General features: G+C 48.2%; 1 protein-coding gene across 2 annotated transcripts in view; it reads left to right on the top strand.

The window, feature by feature from the left end:
• The window catches only part of Ikbkb (inhibitor of nuclear factor kappa B kinase subunit beta), a 51,673-nt gene extending 41,092 nt beyond the window's left edge, over positions 1–10,581 (top strand). Inside the window, exons 16-22 of one of the 2 annotated variants that reach the window (XM_052162607.1) lie at positions 508–617; positions 1,700–1,749; positions 1,843–1,942; positions 2,098–2,245; positions 4,562–4,689; positions 8,321–8,411; positions 9,374–10,581. In XM_052162607.1, coding sequence (XP_052018567.1) covers positions 508–617; positions 1,700–1,749; positions 1,843–1,942; positions 2,098–2,245; positions 4,562–4,689; positions 8,321–8,411; positions 9,374–9,442 — 696 coding nt within the window. In that variant the 3' untranslated portion in view covers positions 9,443–10,581. Of the gene's footprint in view, positions 1–507; positions 618–1,699; positions 1,750–1,842; positions 1,943–2,036; positions 2,246–4,561; positions 4,690–8,320; positions 8,412–9,373 lie in introns of those variants that run through there. The other variant, XM_052162608.1, reaches the window with a different exon arrangement.
• The last annotated feature ends 4,310 nt before the right edge of the window (positions 10,582–14,891 follow it).

Here is a 14,891-nt window from a genome sequence, read left to right as displayed (position 1 = left end):
CACACACACGCGCGCGCACATGAGCTACCGTGGCACGCAGATGCCAGCACACTCACACACACGAGCTTATGCATACAGACAGTGATACATCTTATTCAAAGATGTTTGTCTTATATATCATTCCTTCTGTCTAATTCTGAAGAACTGTGTGTCTTCCTCACCAATTTGGCAGTCGGCTTTAGCCCCTGCTTTTGGTAGACACAGTGAAAGAAGACAAAGTAATAGCATTGAGCATCTTCCCTGCCAGCTACTGAGCTGTCTCTATTGGTTTAAACTGCAGTTTAGCCCTATTGAAAGCTTGTTTCTAGAAGAGGAGACTGGCTTACAGCTAAGTAACTTCTGACAGTCTCACGGCTAGAAAGTGGTAGCCACGAGATTCAAGTTTGGAACATCTCATTCCTGAACACACATTCAGTCAGCTGAGGGTCTCCCCGGCCTGCCCAGCACATCTGTCCTCTCACGATGCCCTTTGCCCATCAGTTGGCATGAGCACAGCTTTTCCATCAGGAGAACGACGTGAAGCATCTGGTAGAGCGGATGATGGCACTACAGACTGACATCGTGGACCTGCAGAGGAGTCCCATGGGTCGAAAGCAGGGGGGCACCCTGGATGACCTGTGAGTACAACAGGGGAGGGACGACACTGTCCCCCAGAGCACACTGACACCCTGCAGAGCTTCTGGAGGCTCTGTGGGGTGTGTCCTCGTGAGTCACCTTGGCGCATTCTCTAGGATAAGTAAGGAGCAAGCCAGTAACTCTTAAAGGCTGTAAAACGCACACACTCACACGCACATGCAACACACACACACACACACACACACACACACACACACACATGTCTGCGGCAGCAGATAACCCTGCTCAGCCAGCCCAGCCCTAGGTCCGGCTCCCAGAGCAGGAAGTAGAACTGAGGGCGGAGGCTGCTGAGTCCAGCAGTTTGGCATTGTGTGGTTCCATGCTGCCTAGAGACCCTAACGTGCAGCCCTGGGTGCCACCCGCAGAGGGCTCCAGGAGGGTGGGTCAGGTCAAGGGCCTTGCCACCTGAAGCGATCGGTATCCCCAGGCTCTTACTAGAATTCTTAGGATGAGAAATCTGATAACAAAGGATTATTGGTTCTCCATTGTATCTTATATACTAACCCTTACTCTCCTCACGTTTCCAAATGGGAATCTTCACTCTGTGCACATGTATATGCGGATGTCTGTGGGTGCAGGCGTTCTTTGTTTCAAAATAGAGTCTCACTACATAGTACTGACAGACCTGGTACTTGCGAGGGAGTCAAGCCTTGCCTCAAATTCACAGAAATCCCACCACCTCAGCTTCCTAAGTATGTGCAACCAAGATTAGGTAGCGCCTCCTCCTAAGGCTGTTACCAGCCCACCAGCGTTAGAGGAAAGAATAGGCACTCATGGCTAGTTTCGGACTTCCGTTTTTGAGGGCAAGTATTTTCTTGGTCAGGTCCAGAAATGGTACCTCGAATCACTCTTGTAGCTAAGCAGAGGCAGAATATAATCTTTAAGTTTGTTCTTGTTTGGGGCATTTGGGTTTTATAAATATTACCAAAACTGGCAGGTTTTTTTTTTTCCCATTGAGAACATATGACCAGCAGTCTAAAAAGTAGTGATGTGCGGGCAAGAGTTAGCAGGCAGTGCTTTAAATGCTCTCGCTGCGCCGTGACTGTGGCCTTCTCTCCTCCAGAGAGGAGCAAGCACGGGAGCTCTATAGAAGACTCAGGGAGAAGCCAAGAGGTACGTGGCTCTCACCCAGCCCGGATTTGTCTTGTCTTTGAGACACTGGTCTCCCCTGGAGGCCAGTGGGAGCAACTGTGCCACTCTCTGCAGACCAAAGGACAGAAGGGGACAGCCAGGAAATGGTACGGCTGCTGCTTCAGGCAATCCAAAGCTTCGAGAAGAAAGTGCGGGTGATTTATACCCAGCTCAGGTAGGCGCTCCCTGTCTCCCCCCACCAGGACGGGATGCAGAGGGAAGCCATGCTGAGTGGCCTCCGGGTATCCTTGCTCTGCTCTGATCCACAGTGAAGAGCCAGGCTGTGCCGGCCCAGAGCTCTCGGGAGTGTGGCTCTCTCCTTCCTTACAGTAAGACCGTGGTTTGTAAGCAGAAGGCACTGGAGTTGCTGCCCAAGGTAGAAGAGGTGGTGAGACTTATGAACGAGGATGAGAAGACCGTGGTCCGGCTTCAGGAGAAGCGGCAGAAGGAGCTCTGGAACCTCCTGAAGATCGCCTGTGTGAGTGACTTACTCCCACCTCTCAGGGCTCCGCCCCCATGTGCTGTCACCGCCCTCTGAGGAGGCACGGGCAGGCCCTCAGCTGTGGCTGCTCTGTCAGTCACTGACCTATGACATGGAGTGGGCAGCGAGGCTTCCTGCAGGGAGGGCTTATGGGAGGTGATTTTCTTACCCATGAGGCTACTGTAATTGCCGCAAGTAGCTCAGCAGACATTGTCCTTCCAGAGCTTCAGAGGCCAGAAGTTAAGAATCCAGTTGTCAGCAAAATGGTCAGATCTATCCCCTCTGATAGATCCAGGGCAAAGCTACTCCACCCCCACGGCCCTCTCCAGCTTCGGTGGCTCAGGCTACCTCATCTGCATCTGGGTCTTCAGTTGACATCACTGTCTCATCTGAATGTCTCTTATAAGACATTCAGGCATAGAGGTGCAGCTCAGCAGAAAGATGTCTGCCCCATGTATAAGGCCTTGGGTTCAGACCCTAGCAACATGCGCAGACACACACACATACACACACACATATACACACACACACAGAGCTAAGCAGAAGGTTGCACACTTATAATCCCAGCACTTGCTGAGACAGGAGGATGATGAATTTAGGATGTCGTGACACCTTTCAAGGTGTTGTTAGTGGGCAGATAAGGAGGTGGCATGGTGGCGCACACCTATGATCCCAACACTTGGGATTCTGGAGCAGGCTGTTCAAGGCTAGCTTGAACTACGTAGTAAGAGCTGCCTCCGATAACAAAATAACCCCAAAAAGAGCAAGAAAAGGAGATGGCTTATTACAGAAGCAGAAAACAAAAATGGTGCTTGGTAAAGCTTCTAAGACTGGAGCATCTCCATAGGCCAAACAGGAGGAGGCAGCGCCTTGAGAGACTCACCCCAGCAAGCTCACCCTTGCACTCACTCTAGAGAACTCAGGGAAGTCAGAATCCAGAGCATCCTTGCTGGCGTTGCCTGAGGATGGGAGCTGGGGGATGTTTCCTCCCGTAAGGAAGGAGGGAAGGGGAAATGGAGATAACCCGCGCTGGCTTGCTCTGCCAGCTGCATTCATGAATGCCCAGCAGTGTGGGAGCCGTGGCACATGGGGAGCTGGGTCTGGCATTCACCGCAACCCAGTGAGGGCGCAGACGAGGACTTGACAGAGAGCACTCTAGCCTGCTAAAGTGTGAAACTCTGTGGTGTGCAGAAGTGGTCGCGTGTGAATTCAGGGCAGGAGCCGCAGCTCTCTGGGGAGTGAGCGGGGACAACCAGAAAGGCTCTTTCTTGCACAGTGAGTTGGAGTGATGTGAAAACGACCACACTCCAGAGGAGTGCGTGCTGCCTGCTGGTAAACTGGACTGGAGCAGAGCTTGTAGGGTTGCTTTGAGGGTAAGCCTGACTGAGCTAGCACCAGCGCCCCTCATTCTTATAGCACAAGAGGAAACACTAAAGGGTTCCTTCTTCCCGCTCCCAGTGAAATAACTTAGGGAGAAAACACCCAGGAGGTAGCCGGAGACAGAATACAGCCTTGTCAAACCTTAGCACCAAGAGACTGAGGCGTTGCTTGGAAGTTGAGGACCCTGTGAGAAGCAGGCTAGCCCATCCAGATGATTTAAGCTTGCATACCTAGGGCAGAAACAGGAAGCAGGTGTCTGGCTCTCTCCACGGGTGGTGCAGCAGATGGGTGAAGAACAGTACAAACCTGCTTTCTTAAAAGGCCTGTTGAAGGTGGACCTTGGTGGTTAGCTGGGGGGGATCCCAACCTGAGGGCGGAGATTAGGGCCACACAGCTTCTGGCCCCAGTGAAGAGAGGACCAGGGGCAACAAAGAGTGTATGAGGTAACCCAACCAAAGAGAGGCGAGAGGCTCAACTGGAGAAGTGGCTAGAGGTGCTAAGGAACTGGCTGCAGGGTCTGGTCCCTGGCTGCAGGCCTGAAGAGGTGGCCACTAGCCACTTTCTGGGCCTCTGGCTGCAGGAGGCCAGCTGTAGCCACCCCAGTCATCCGGACCCTCAGTGTTCTTTCTTAGCTACCCCACAGGTAGTACAGTTGTTATAACCTCTTTGCGTATCTTGTTTTCTACTTGGAAAAAGAGTGAAACACCTTCCTCTCCTTTAGATTTATCTTTAATTATGTGCCCACGTGTGGGTATGCGCACGAGTGCAGGTGTCTGAGAGGGCCAGAGGCACTGGGTCTCCCAGGAGCTGGAGTTATGGGCATTTGTGAGCCACCCACTGTGCGTTGCTGCAAGAGCAGCACCGTCTCCACGGAGCCATCTCCGTAGCCGGTAGACTCCATAACCTGCTTGACTCTCTGTCATCCTCATTCAGAGCAAAGTCCGAGGTCCAGTGAGTGGGAGCCCAGATAGCATGAACGTGTCTCGACTTAGTCACCCTGGTCAGCTAATGTCCCAGCCTTCCAGCACCTGTGACAGCTTACCTGAAGCCGACAAGAAGAGGTAAGCTGTGCCTGACAGCGCCAAGCGCCATGTTGAAGGGCTCGCAGGGAGACTGGGAACGGATGTGTGTGCTTGTCACCAGTCACTTCCGCCTTAGGGTCTTTTTTGTTTTTGTTTTTTGTTTTTTGTTTTTCAAGACAGGGTTTCTCTGCGTAGCCCTGGCTGTCCTGGAACTCACTCTGTAGACCAGACTGGCCTCGAACTCAGAAATCCACCTGTCTCTGCCTCCAAGTACTAGGATTAAAGGTGTGTGCCACCACTGCCTGGTTAGCCCTTAGGTCTTGTCTGTGAGTCTCTTTTTGTGTTTATCAGGATCTGTGGACACAGATCAGGACTGTTTTTTACAGTCTCTTGTCATGTGCCAACTAGTTTCCCTGCCCAAGAGTTGGATTACCAGTTGCCCAGTGAGAACACTGAGATTGTTAGTCCTGCTGTACAGAACAATTAGTGGATGCTAATTGTTCTGTAAAACCCATTTCAGGGTGAGCCCTCTTTGTCACGCCTGAGCCCCTGGCTTTCTCCCTCCCAGGGACCGCCATCTAGGGCAGTGGGGGTCAACCTGTGGGTCATGACACATTCGGGGGTCACTATCAGATATCCTTCATCTCAGATATTATATTATGATTCATAACAATAGTAACATTGCAGTCATGAAGTAGCAACGAACTTAATTTTACAGTTGGGGGTCCCCACAACACGAGGAAAGGGTCCCAGCATTAGGAAGGCTGAGGACCAAGGATGTCCTTAGTGACTGGGCTGCGCCTCCCACCCAATGCCTCCCTCCACCCTCCCTTCACCTCTTCTCCTGTTTTTCTTCTTTTTAATTGCTGGGAGGAGGCGGGGACCGCAGTGCCCTGTCAGAGTCAGAGGACAACTGGTAAAGGTGGTTCCTTTCTTCCACCTTGTGGGTCCTGGGACGTAAACTCAGGTTACCAGGTGAGGCAAGTGCCTTTACCTGCCGAGCCCTCTCAGGTCTTTTCTCTTCCCTAGCAAGGCTTTTAGCTTCTCTCTTGCTTCCTGACTCTTTAACTTCTAGCCAAGTCTTCTGTTTACCTAGAGTGACATTCTGACCAAGTTGTCTGGCCAGTAACAGTGGGTTTGTTCTCCAGTGTAGATCATGTTTAAACTCTTAGGGGTTTATGAACACCTCAGTGTGGGTCTGGAATTAGTCTGTTGTACAAATGGCTTGCCTTAGGCTAGTCCAACCTGAAGTACCAACAACAGCAATAGGTCAGGTGCTGGGTCCCACTGTGGACCTCTGAAGTGAGGTGGTACCCAGCCGCTCTTTGACTGGTCTGTGACACACTGAAATACAAAGACTTGCCTTTTGACAAGGCAGACCCTCCTTCCTCAGATCTTGTTCTGGTGGTTTCTGCACGCAAGGCCCACGGCTCCCCACCCTTCACAGTCACCAGTGGCCGTGTTGGGGTCTGCTCCGTTCAGCCCCCTGGCATTGCTCATGTCTTCTGCATACTGGGCCCCCCACGGTACAGATGCTTGAAGCACTTCCTGATGATAAGTCTTTCAGGATAGGAAGGAGTGGATGATGGCCTGTAGTGAGTGTGGGGGTGAGCTGACTGGAAGTCGGTACCAGGTCTGTTTGCGGAGACGATGAACCGTTCTGTAGTTACACATAGTGATGATATAAAGATATATTGCGTTAATACGTCTTACAGGATACTCAAATTCAGTCTAACGTGGGCTCCACAGCAATACTGGGTTTTATATCTTCTTGGCAACATAGGAAAGGCCTAAGTGTAGGCACATGCAATATTTACTTTTTTTTTGTTTGTTTTGTTTTGTTTTGTTTTGTTTTTTTTCGAGACAAGAGACAGGATTTCTCTGTGTAGCCCTGGCTGACTTGGAACTCACTCTGTAGACCAGGCTGTCCTCAAACTCAGAAATCCGCCTGCCTCTGCCTCCCAAGTGCTGGGATTAAAGGCGTGGGACACCACCGCCCGCCCGGCCACTTCATTTGTTTTAATTTGAGTGAAATATTAACTATCTGTTGAGTGAAATATTGAAAAAATAGAATTGGCACATTCCCACACTCATGCCTCTAACTCTCTACCCTGGCGGCTTGACCGGCCATGCCCTGGAGATTCAGTGGCCTGTCGCTCCTGAAAAGTCTCCACCCAGCTCACCAGGTTCCCACTAGCAAGTTGCTACCACGCCAGCCCTGTGCTTCAGATCCCCCACGGCCTTTGTGATGCACATCTGGCAAGGCCACACTTTGCTGCCATACCACCATACCCTTCTCTCCTGAACCCAGATAGCCTAAAAGAAAACACAACACAAACTTAGTTCAGAAACAATGGTAACTCAATCTCTGGGTGCAACAACTAAAACCTAATCTTATAATAAACCTTACTAAAATCTAATCCCTCCGGTGGCATATCCTTGCAGATCTGCCATGATACTAGGAAACTCTAGCAGCTACATCTTACCTCTCTGTTGTCCCAGCTCCAAATATAAATTACATAATAATAAAGACGGTTTTTGAAAATTCTATTTCTGATCCTAGGGAGTGTACAGCCTTTGGTATTTAATGATATGTTTTTGTGGAGTCTTAATTACCTCTCCCATCTCTTGCAAGCTTCCGGAGGCCAGACACTGGGTCACGAACCTCCCTGTGCTCTCTGGAGCTGACAGTGAGCCTTTAGGCTGGCCAAGACTCCTGGTTATTCCCCACACAGAATGTCACATTTGAAGGAGAAGGGAAATCTGAGGCACTGGTCCTTTTCCTTCAGTGATAGCCCCCAGGTTCAGAAAGGTTAGCCTGTGAGCATGGGTACAGTGAATGCCTTCTCTCTCTGTTTCACAAGATTCACAAGGTTGGAAAAGGACACAGAGTTTGGTTTGGCTTGCCCCGTGTCATAGGCAATACATGATAGAAAACTGATGGTTCAGTTTAGATGCAGTACCTTCCCAGAACTGTGCACTGTGCAAACTCATACATTTCTTGATCTTTTTTTTTCATTTCCATTTTTAAAACTGTGATTTGGGGCTCAATCTCAGGGGTAGAGCATTTGCTGGCCTGTGCTCAATTCCCAGCACTGCAAAAACGAAAACAAAAACAAAAACCCAACTCAAGAAAACAGGCGATGGAACATCTTTTGGCACTTTGGATGGAAATTTGGTTATGTGTAAATCAAGAAGAAATGTTAGCGCTAAGACAGCACAGCAGCTAAGAGCACCGGCCGCTGTGGCAGAGGACCTGAGTTCACAAGGGCTCTAGCCCAGGTCCAGGGATCCACTGTCCTCTTTGTCATCTGTGGGCACTGCATGCACATGGTGTGCAGACAGACACGCAGACAAACACACATACACGTAAAATAGAAAAATAAATCCTTTTTTTAAGGATGTTTACTATGTGAAAGTCTATTTACTATTCCACATTTTCAGCAATGTTGTCTTGTAGGGTTTGAGCACCTGTCCAGTATTTAGCTAGATACTTGAAACCACTAGTCAGTGATTCCGTGCTTTAAGACATGAGTTATTCCTATGATGTTTTAGAACGGTATGGAGTTCTTTAGCATATTTTAAAGCAGTATATCAGCCCTGGTAAGGTCCTGATGACCTTGTCCTGGTCCTGATGACCTTGTCCTGGTAACCTGATCCTTGTCCTCAGCGAAGAACTGGTGGCCGAAGCACACGCCCTCTGCGCCCGACTAGAAAGCGCGTTGCAAGACACCGTGAAGGAACAGGACCAGAGCTTCACGGTAACAGCCTGCAGGGAGCCCAGCTTGTCCGTTCCCTCTCTGCAGCCAATGATGAAAAGCAGCTTGGCGTCCGCCTTGGCTCAGCAGAGACTCGTGGCTGTCTCTGCACTTTTCAGGTTTTCATAATTATTTCATGCTTAGGAATACCACGGTCATTCATTATCTTAATCCTTATGACATTTAATCCTGACAAGGTGGCAGCGGTACCAGAAGCCCCTTCTCTATCTGGGGGACCATTACAGAACGTCTGTATGTGTTGGGCACTGTGCTGGGCTTTGTGACAAAAGAGAAACCTGTCACAGCCTGTGGCTCAAAGACTCAGTTTAGCCACAAGCATTAGCAATATCAGAGAAGCTGACCTGGAGAAAAGTCTAACCACGATCCAGGCACTTTCAAACAGAGCTTAAACAGTTGTCGGGGTCTAAATGGCCTTTTTCTGCTATTGCAACCATCTACTAACTACTCTGACGTCTAACTTTGGGGAACCAGAAGACACTCCATTCAGTTGCCGTCCTTGCTAACCTGCTCACTCCTCTCCTTCAGTGAGCCTCCCTAACGCCTGCTGCTTCTCACTGCCTCCTCGTGCCTACCGTTTCTTCTGTCTCACTGCTTGCTTGCACTTTAGCCAGAGAAAAGGGCAGCCTCCTCTGGTTGCCATGGAAACGGATACCTGAAATGATTCCCGCCCATCTGCAGTGAGTATGTAAATGAACGCTCTATGCTACAGGTCGCACTAAAATGGCCATCCACATTCCACAGGCACAGAGTTCCAAGAACTTCAGCTAGTCCAAAGGGAATCTGCTGCACGTTTGAATCTATAACTCGCTTGGCTCAAAGGTGCCCTGTAGTACCAGGACTGATGCTGATAAGGCTTAACCCTCCTTCTAGATGGGGTTGCTTGTCTCCTGAAGAGGAATGATGGCCCCCGCCACTGAGTATTTAATGTGCCTGTTGACTTTCAGACTCTAGACTGGAGCTGGTTACAGACGGAGGATGAAGAAAGGTGTAGCCCGGAGCAGGCCTGTGACTGAGGTGCCCATGAGCTGGTCCGTGGTTCTGCATGTGATGATGTTCTGGTCTCTCCAGGTGGAACTCTCCCTCTGCCAGCCGCTGCAATGCTTGCCTGCAGCAGCCTAGGCTGGCCCTGTGTACACACTGGACGCCCTCCACCACAGAAGCACAACAGTGCAGGTCACAAGCACTTGCAGCAAGCGCTTCATAGCTGCTGTACAGAGAAAGCCACACAGAGAAATGACAAATGTCTACCTTGAGTGCCTCCAGACAGCAGACAGCCCGTCCCCTCTGGACTGCTGGGGGAGGGAGCCCTGCCCTGCCCGTCCCTCGGCACCGTGCAGCTGGAACATCACCAGGACCCAGCTTCCTTAGACATTTAGTCACAGGTTTGGCAGTCCTGTGTCTGTCTTCCTCTTCACTTCTTCCTGGGTAAATGTTTCTACCTTCTGTGCTGGTTGTTGCAGCAAATGACCTTTGACTATGTTGTAGTGATGTTGATGCCAAGCTCCCTACTGCCTCTGCTCCAGCCAGGCAGAACAGAAATGCATCTACACGTCTTGAGTCCCAAAGATTACCTGGAATCAATTGTCATGGATGAAAAAGAAAGAGGAAGGTCTTACGCCAACTACTGCCCTACTGAACACTCTGTGACTCCTGGGTACCTGTCAGGTGTGTGCGGATATTGCTGCCTCTTAAATTAACTAGCAGCCTTATTAAATTGATTCATTTTATAAATAGTTTCTATTTTTGGTTAACATTACTCAGATATGTATCCTGGGCTCAAGGGTCTATTTCCACAGTTACCATACTTCTGAGCTCAAATTTCAACGTCATGGGAAACTTTGTAAAATTTGAATAGTATGTCTAGATCGTGAGCCATTTTAACATCACACAAAACTTGTGTGTTTGCCTGCATGTGTGTGTATAAAAGCAAAACAGGCTCAGGTTATCATAAACAGGTATATTTGATTAGAGAATAAATAAAATTGGAACAGAGAAATGTCAGAGCGGCCACCGCAGAGACAGTATGAAGCATCAATGGTCAAAGGAGTCCAGAGGTGCTGTGTGCTCTGTTTCTTAGAGGTTGACTGTGCACTGGTAAGCTGTCTTTAAACTCTGACAATAAAGGTGCTGGCTCAAGCTCAGCGTGAATTCACCCATGAGTAATGTCATTTGGCCATGGAGTCCTACCCTGCATGTGCACTCAGTGTTTAGAAAGGGCATCATAGGAAGTAGGACCAGAAAGGAGGGGTGAGACCAGACTGGGCAGGGAATGGATGCTGGGCTAAGAGAGCTGTGGTTTCATATGCTGTTGGGGTCATGGGAAACCTTTATGCAAGAAAAAGGACATTAACCCAAGGCAGTGGTTTAGAAAGTTTGTCACTAGAGCACTGTAAATTGACAGAGTAAAATTCAAGGGTTACTTCTGCCTCCGCAAAAGAGGAACGTTCTATTGCCGTGATGAAACACTGTGACCAGAAAGCAAGTTGGAGAGGAAAAGGTTACACTTCCACATCACAGTTTATCATCAAAGGAAGTCAGGACAGGAACTCAAGCGGGGCAGGAACCTGAAGGCAGGAACTGATGCTGAGGCCATGGAAGGATACTGCTTACTGGTGTGCTCGCCTGATCTCTTATAGACCAGGACCATTTGCCCAGAGATAGCACCACCCACAAATTAAGAAAATGTCCTACATCCGGATCTTATAAAGACATTTTCTCAAGTAAGGTTCTAGTTTCTATTAAGTTGACGTAAGGGTATCCAGCACAATGAAATAGCTATGTTCCCCCTTCTATAGGTAAAATCCTGGGACATTGTGTATAAATAAAGCAGAGAGAAGGCAGACTATGCAGGGATCTGAGGGTTGATGTTGATGGTGAGTTCCCTGGAAGCATGTTCAAAGCCAACCAGTGAACTCACACACACACACACACACACACACACACACACACGCACACACACACACACACACACACACACATGTTCAAAGCCAACCAGTGAACTCACACACACACATACACACACACACGCGCGCGCGCGCGCGCGCACACACAGAAAATTCTTAAAAAAAATTTTTTTTCCTCTTTAAATGTAACAAATGACATAGGACAAAGCTAAAGCAGAAATTTAAGAAATTGGGATCTAAATGTCATCAAAACTATACTTACCCTAAAGGTCTGGAGAGAGAGCCTTTGCTGACCTCTTCTTGTTTCAGTGGCTTCAGATAATCTTCAGCTTGAGGTAGGCTCTCTTTCTTAGGGACCACTTACTTTTCTCACAGCTAAGGTATGTCCCATCAGGGCAAAGAACTGGCCCCTGACTGAGCCAGGGCGAATGAAAGGTAGAAGCAGGGAGTTCTGGTTATGTTTGTCATAACATGACAATCAAGAAGCAGAGCAGTTGGGCCAGAAGTGAGGCGTGTAACCGTCAAACCCCAGTGTCTCAACCCTAACCTAGGTACCCTGTCCCCAAAGTTCTACTACCTCCCAAAACAGCACTACCAAATATAGCTGCTGTATTCAAATTTGAGCTGCGAAGGACTTCACACTCAGCCTTTCAGGGTCACTCCTGCAGTTTCCTCTTTCATATTTATCCTAGTTTGATTTAAAAGAAAAAGTTTTCACTTGATTTAGGACCAGTCTGGGAAATCTAGAATAAATAAATCCCTCGTCTCAAGATTTTAATGCAGTCATGCATTTCGAGATATGATGTGATATCCACACATTCTAGAACTTAGGATGTAGACATCTAACCTACCCACCTGCCCACCATCAACCCAGTCTAACCTCTGGCCTCAACAAAACTTTTTTCACATATCCAGAGTCTTAAGTGCAGCATCAACTCCTGAGACCAAAATCTCATCTGGATGTCAGCTTAAAAGTCCACGATCATCTTTATCATGTGTAGACAGCATTTCCCCATGTCCAGCCTGGAGACATAAAGTCAGCCATTATAGCACCAGCTATTCTTCCAAAAGACCTGTGTTTGATTCTCGGCACCCCATGGAAACTCACAACCCTCTGTCACTCCGGTTCCAGAGGATTAGATACCTCTTCTAGCCTCTGCTGGCAGCAGCAAGCACATGTATGTGTAAGTGAAACACCTGTCTCAGTCAGGGGTTCTATTCCTGTACAAACATCATGACCAAGAAGCAAGTTGGGGAAGAAAGGTTTTATTCAGCTTACACTTCCACACTGCTGTTCATCACTAAAGGAAGTCAGGACTGGAACTCAAACAGGTCAGGAAGCAGGAGCTGATGTGAAGGCCATGGAGGGATGTTCCTTACTGGCTTGCTTCCCCTGGCTTGCTCTCTTATAGAAGCCAAGAGCACCTGTCCAGGGATGGCACCATCCACAAGGGACCCTCCCCTTTTGATCACTAATTGAGAAAATGCCCTACAGTTGTATCTCCTGGAGGCACTTCCCCAACTGAAGCTCCTTTCTCTGTGATAACTCCAGCCTGTGTCAAGTTGACACACAAAACCAGCCAGTACAACACCCATATACAAAAGATAAATGCAAGTAGCTTTTTAAAAAAAAATCCCCATCTCTGGACCTAGAACGGGGCAGGCATGGCCTGGTGGCAGGAGCAGGAGGCTGGGTGATCATATTCTTCCATACACGGGAAAGCAGAGGAGATCAGGAAGGAAGTGGGACAAGACTAAAAACCTTCAATCCTGCATCTTCTAAAGGTTACACACACACACACACACATACACACACACACACCAAGCGTTTAAAAATATGTGAGTCTGTGGGGAACATTTCTCATTCAAACTACCACATCTAGGTTCCTAGCCCACAAGACACATGGACTTGTCATGGTGCAAAATGCAGTTTAGCCAACTCCAAAATCTCCCATGAGCTTTACACTTTAAAATTCCAGTCTCTGTGGGACTCAGAGGGACATGGTTCTATAAGAGAGCAAGCTGAGCAAGCCAGGGGAAGCAAGCCAGTAAGTAACATCCCTCCATGGCCTCCACATCAGCTCCTGCTTCCTGATCTGCTTGAGTTCCAGTCCTGACTTCCTTTAGTGATGAACAGCAATGTGGAAGTGTAAGCTGAATAAACCCTTAAAGGGACAATCCTTTAATCTGTGAAAACAACCCCCCCCCCCGGGAAAATAAAAGAGCAAATTTCATACCCACAGCATATAATGGTAGAGAATATGCATTCCCATTACAAAAGGGAAAAATAGGGGAGTAAAGTGGAAAGGTTGGACTGAAACAGGACTGGCCCCCGAAGGGCAAACACCAAGTCCTTTTGGCACTGTTATCTGGGCCTTCAATCCCTATGATTGACATAGATGTCCTGGGCCCTCCAGCTTCCCTTCCTGGAATGAACATTACTCTCTTGGGTTGGTTCTGCTCCAGGTATGTATTGCTCTTCTTGGCAAGTATCTCAGGGCTCTGGAATCTTAACATCTCCGAGTCTCCAGCTCAAGCCAGACTTCCCTTTACTGCTTTACACAGTGGCCCCACAGACTCTGCCTGGGCCGCATTGCAAGCTTTAGCCGCTTTCTGAAACTACGGGAGAAACAATCTGTGGTGCCCTCAACCTTGCATCTTTTTTGTCTCCAAAACTACTACCACATGTCCAACATCTCTGAATTTGGACGCTAGTTTAGGATGGACCTCCTTGGACCACAGCAGCAGCAGGTTTTTGGTTTTGCTTTGGTTTTTTTTTTTATGTCCCTGCCCCCCAAGTGCTGGGATTAAAGTCATACTGCCACCATGCCTGGCCTGGTTTTGCTTTCTTAATCACAGACATGCAGTGAAAACAATAAGAACCTGTTCAACACGATTTCCACCCAGAAGAACAAACTTCGGCTCTTATCTCTGATCTTATACAGAAGAGAATTCAAGATGGATGGAGGCCCTTAATTTAAAACTTGAAACACCGGACCTTCTGGATGAAAATATAGGAAATACTCTCTATGACACTGGAGTGGGTAAAAACTTTCTGAACAGTTTTAATGCATAGGAACTAGTCTCGGGCATCAACAGATGGGGCTACATGAAATTAAAATGTTTTGACATGGCAAGAGAAACTGTCAGCAAAGCCAACAGCTTAAAGATGGGAGAAAATCCTTACCAGCTGTACTTCAGACAACATACAGGGCTAATATACAGGATTTACAAAGAAGTGCAGAAATTGAATACCAAGGAAAGCAAGCTGCCAATGAACAAATTGTCTTACTGAACTGAAGAAACAGGTTTTAAAACAAAACCAAATACATATTTCCAAAAACGTCCAATATCCCTAGTCATCAGGGACATGCACATTAAAACTACTTTGATATAGCACCTCACCCCAGTCAGAGCAGCAGTCATCAAGGAATCTAATAAATACTGGAGAGGATGTGGGCAAAGAGGAACCCTTATTCACCACTAGTGGAGGTGAAAACTAATGAACAACCATTATGGAAATCAGTTCAGAGGCTCTTCAAAAAAATCAAAATAGTAC

The sequence above is a fragment of the Apodemus sylvaticus genome, chromosome 18, assembly GCF_947179515.1.
Source record: "Apodemus sylvaticus chromosome 18, mApoSyl1.1, whole genome shotgun sequence".
NCBI classification, from domain to species: domain Eukaryota; kingdom Metazoa; phylum Chordata; class Mammalia; order Rodentia; family Muridae; genus Apodemus; species Apodemus sylvaticus.
Note: the sequence above shows the minus strand (reverse complement) of the source record. Positions and strands in the feature narration are given on the sequence as shown.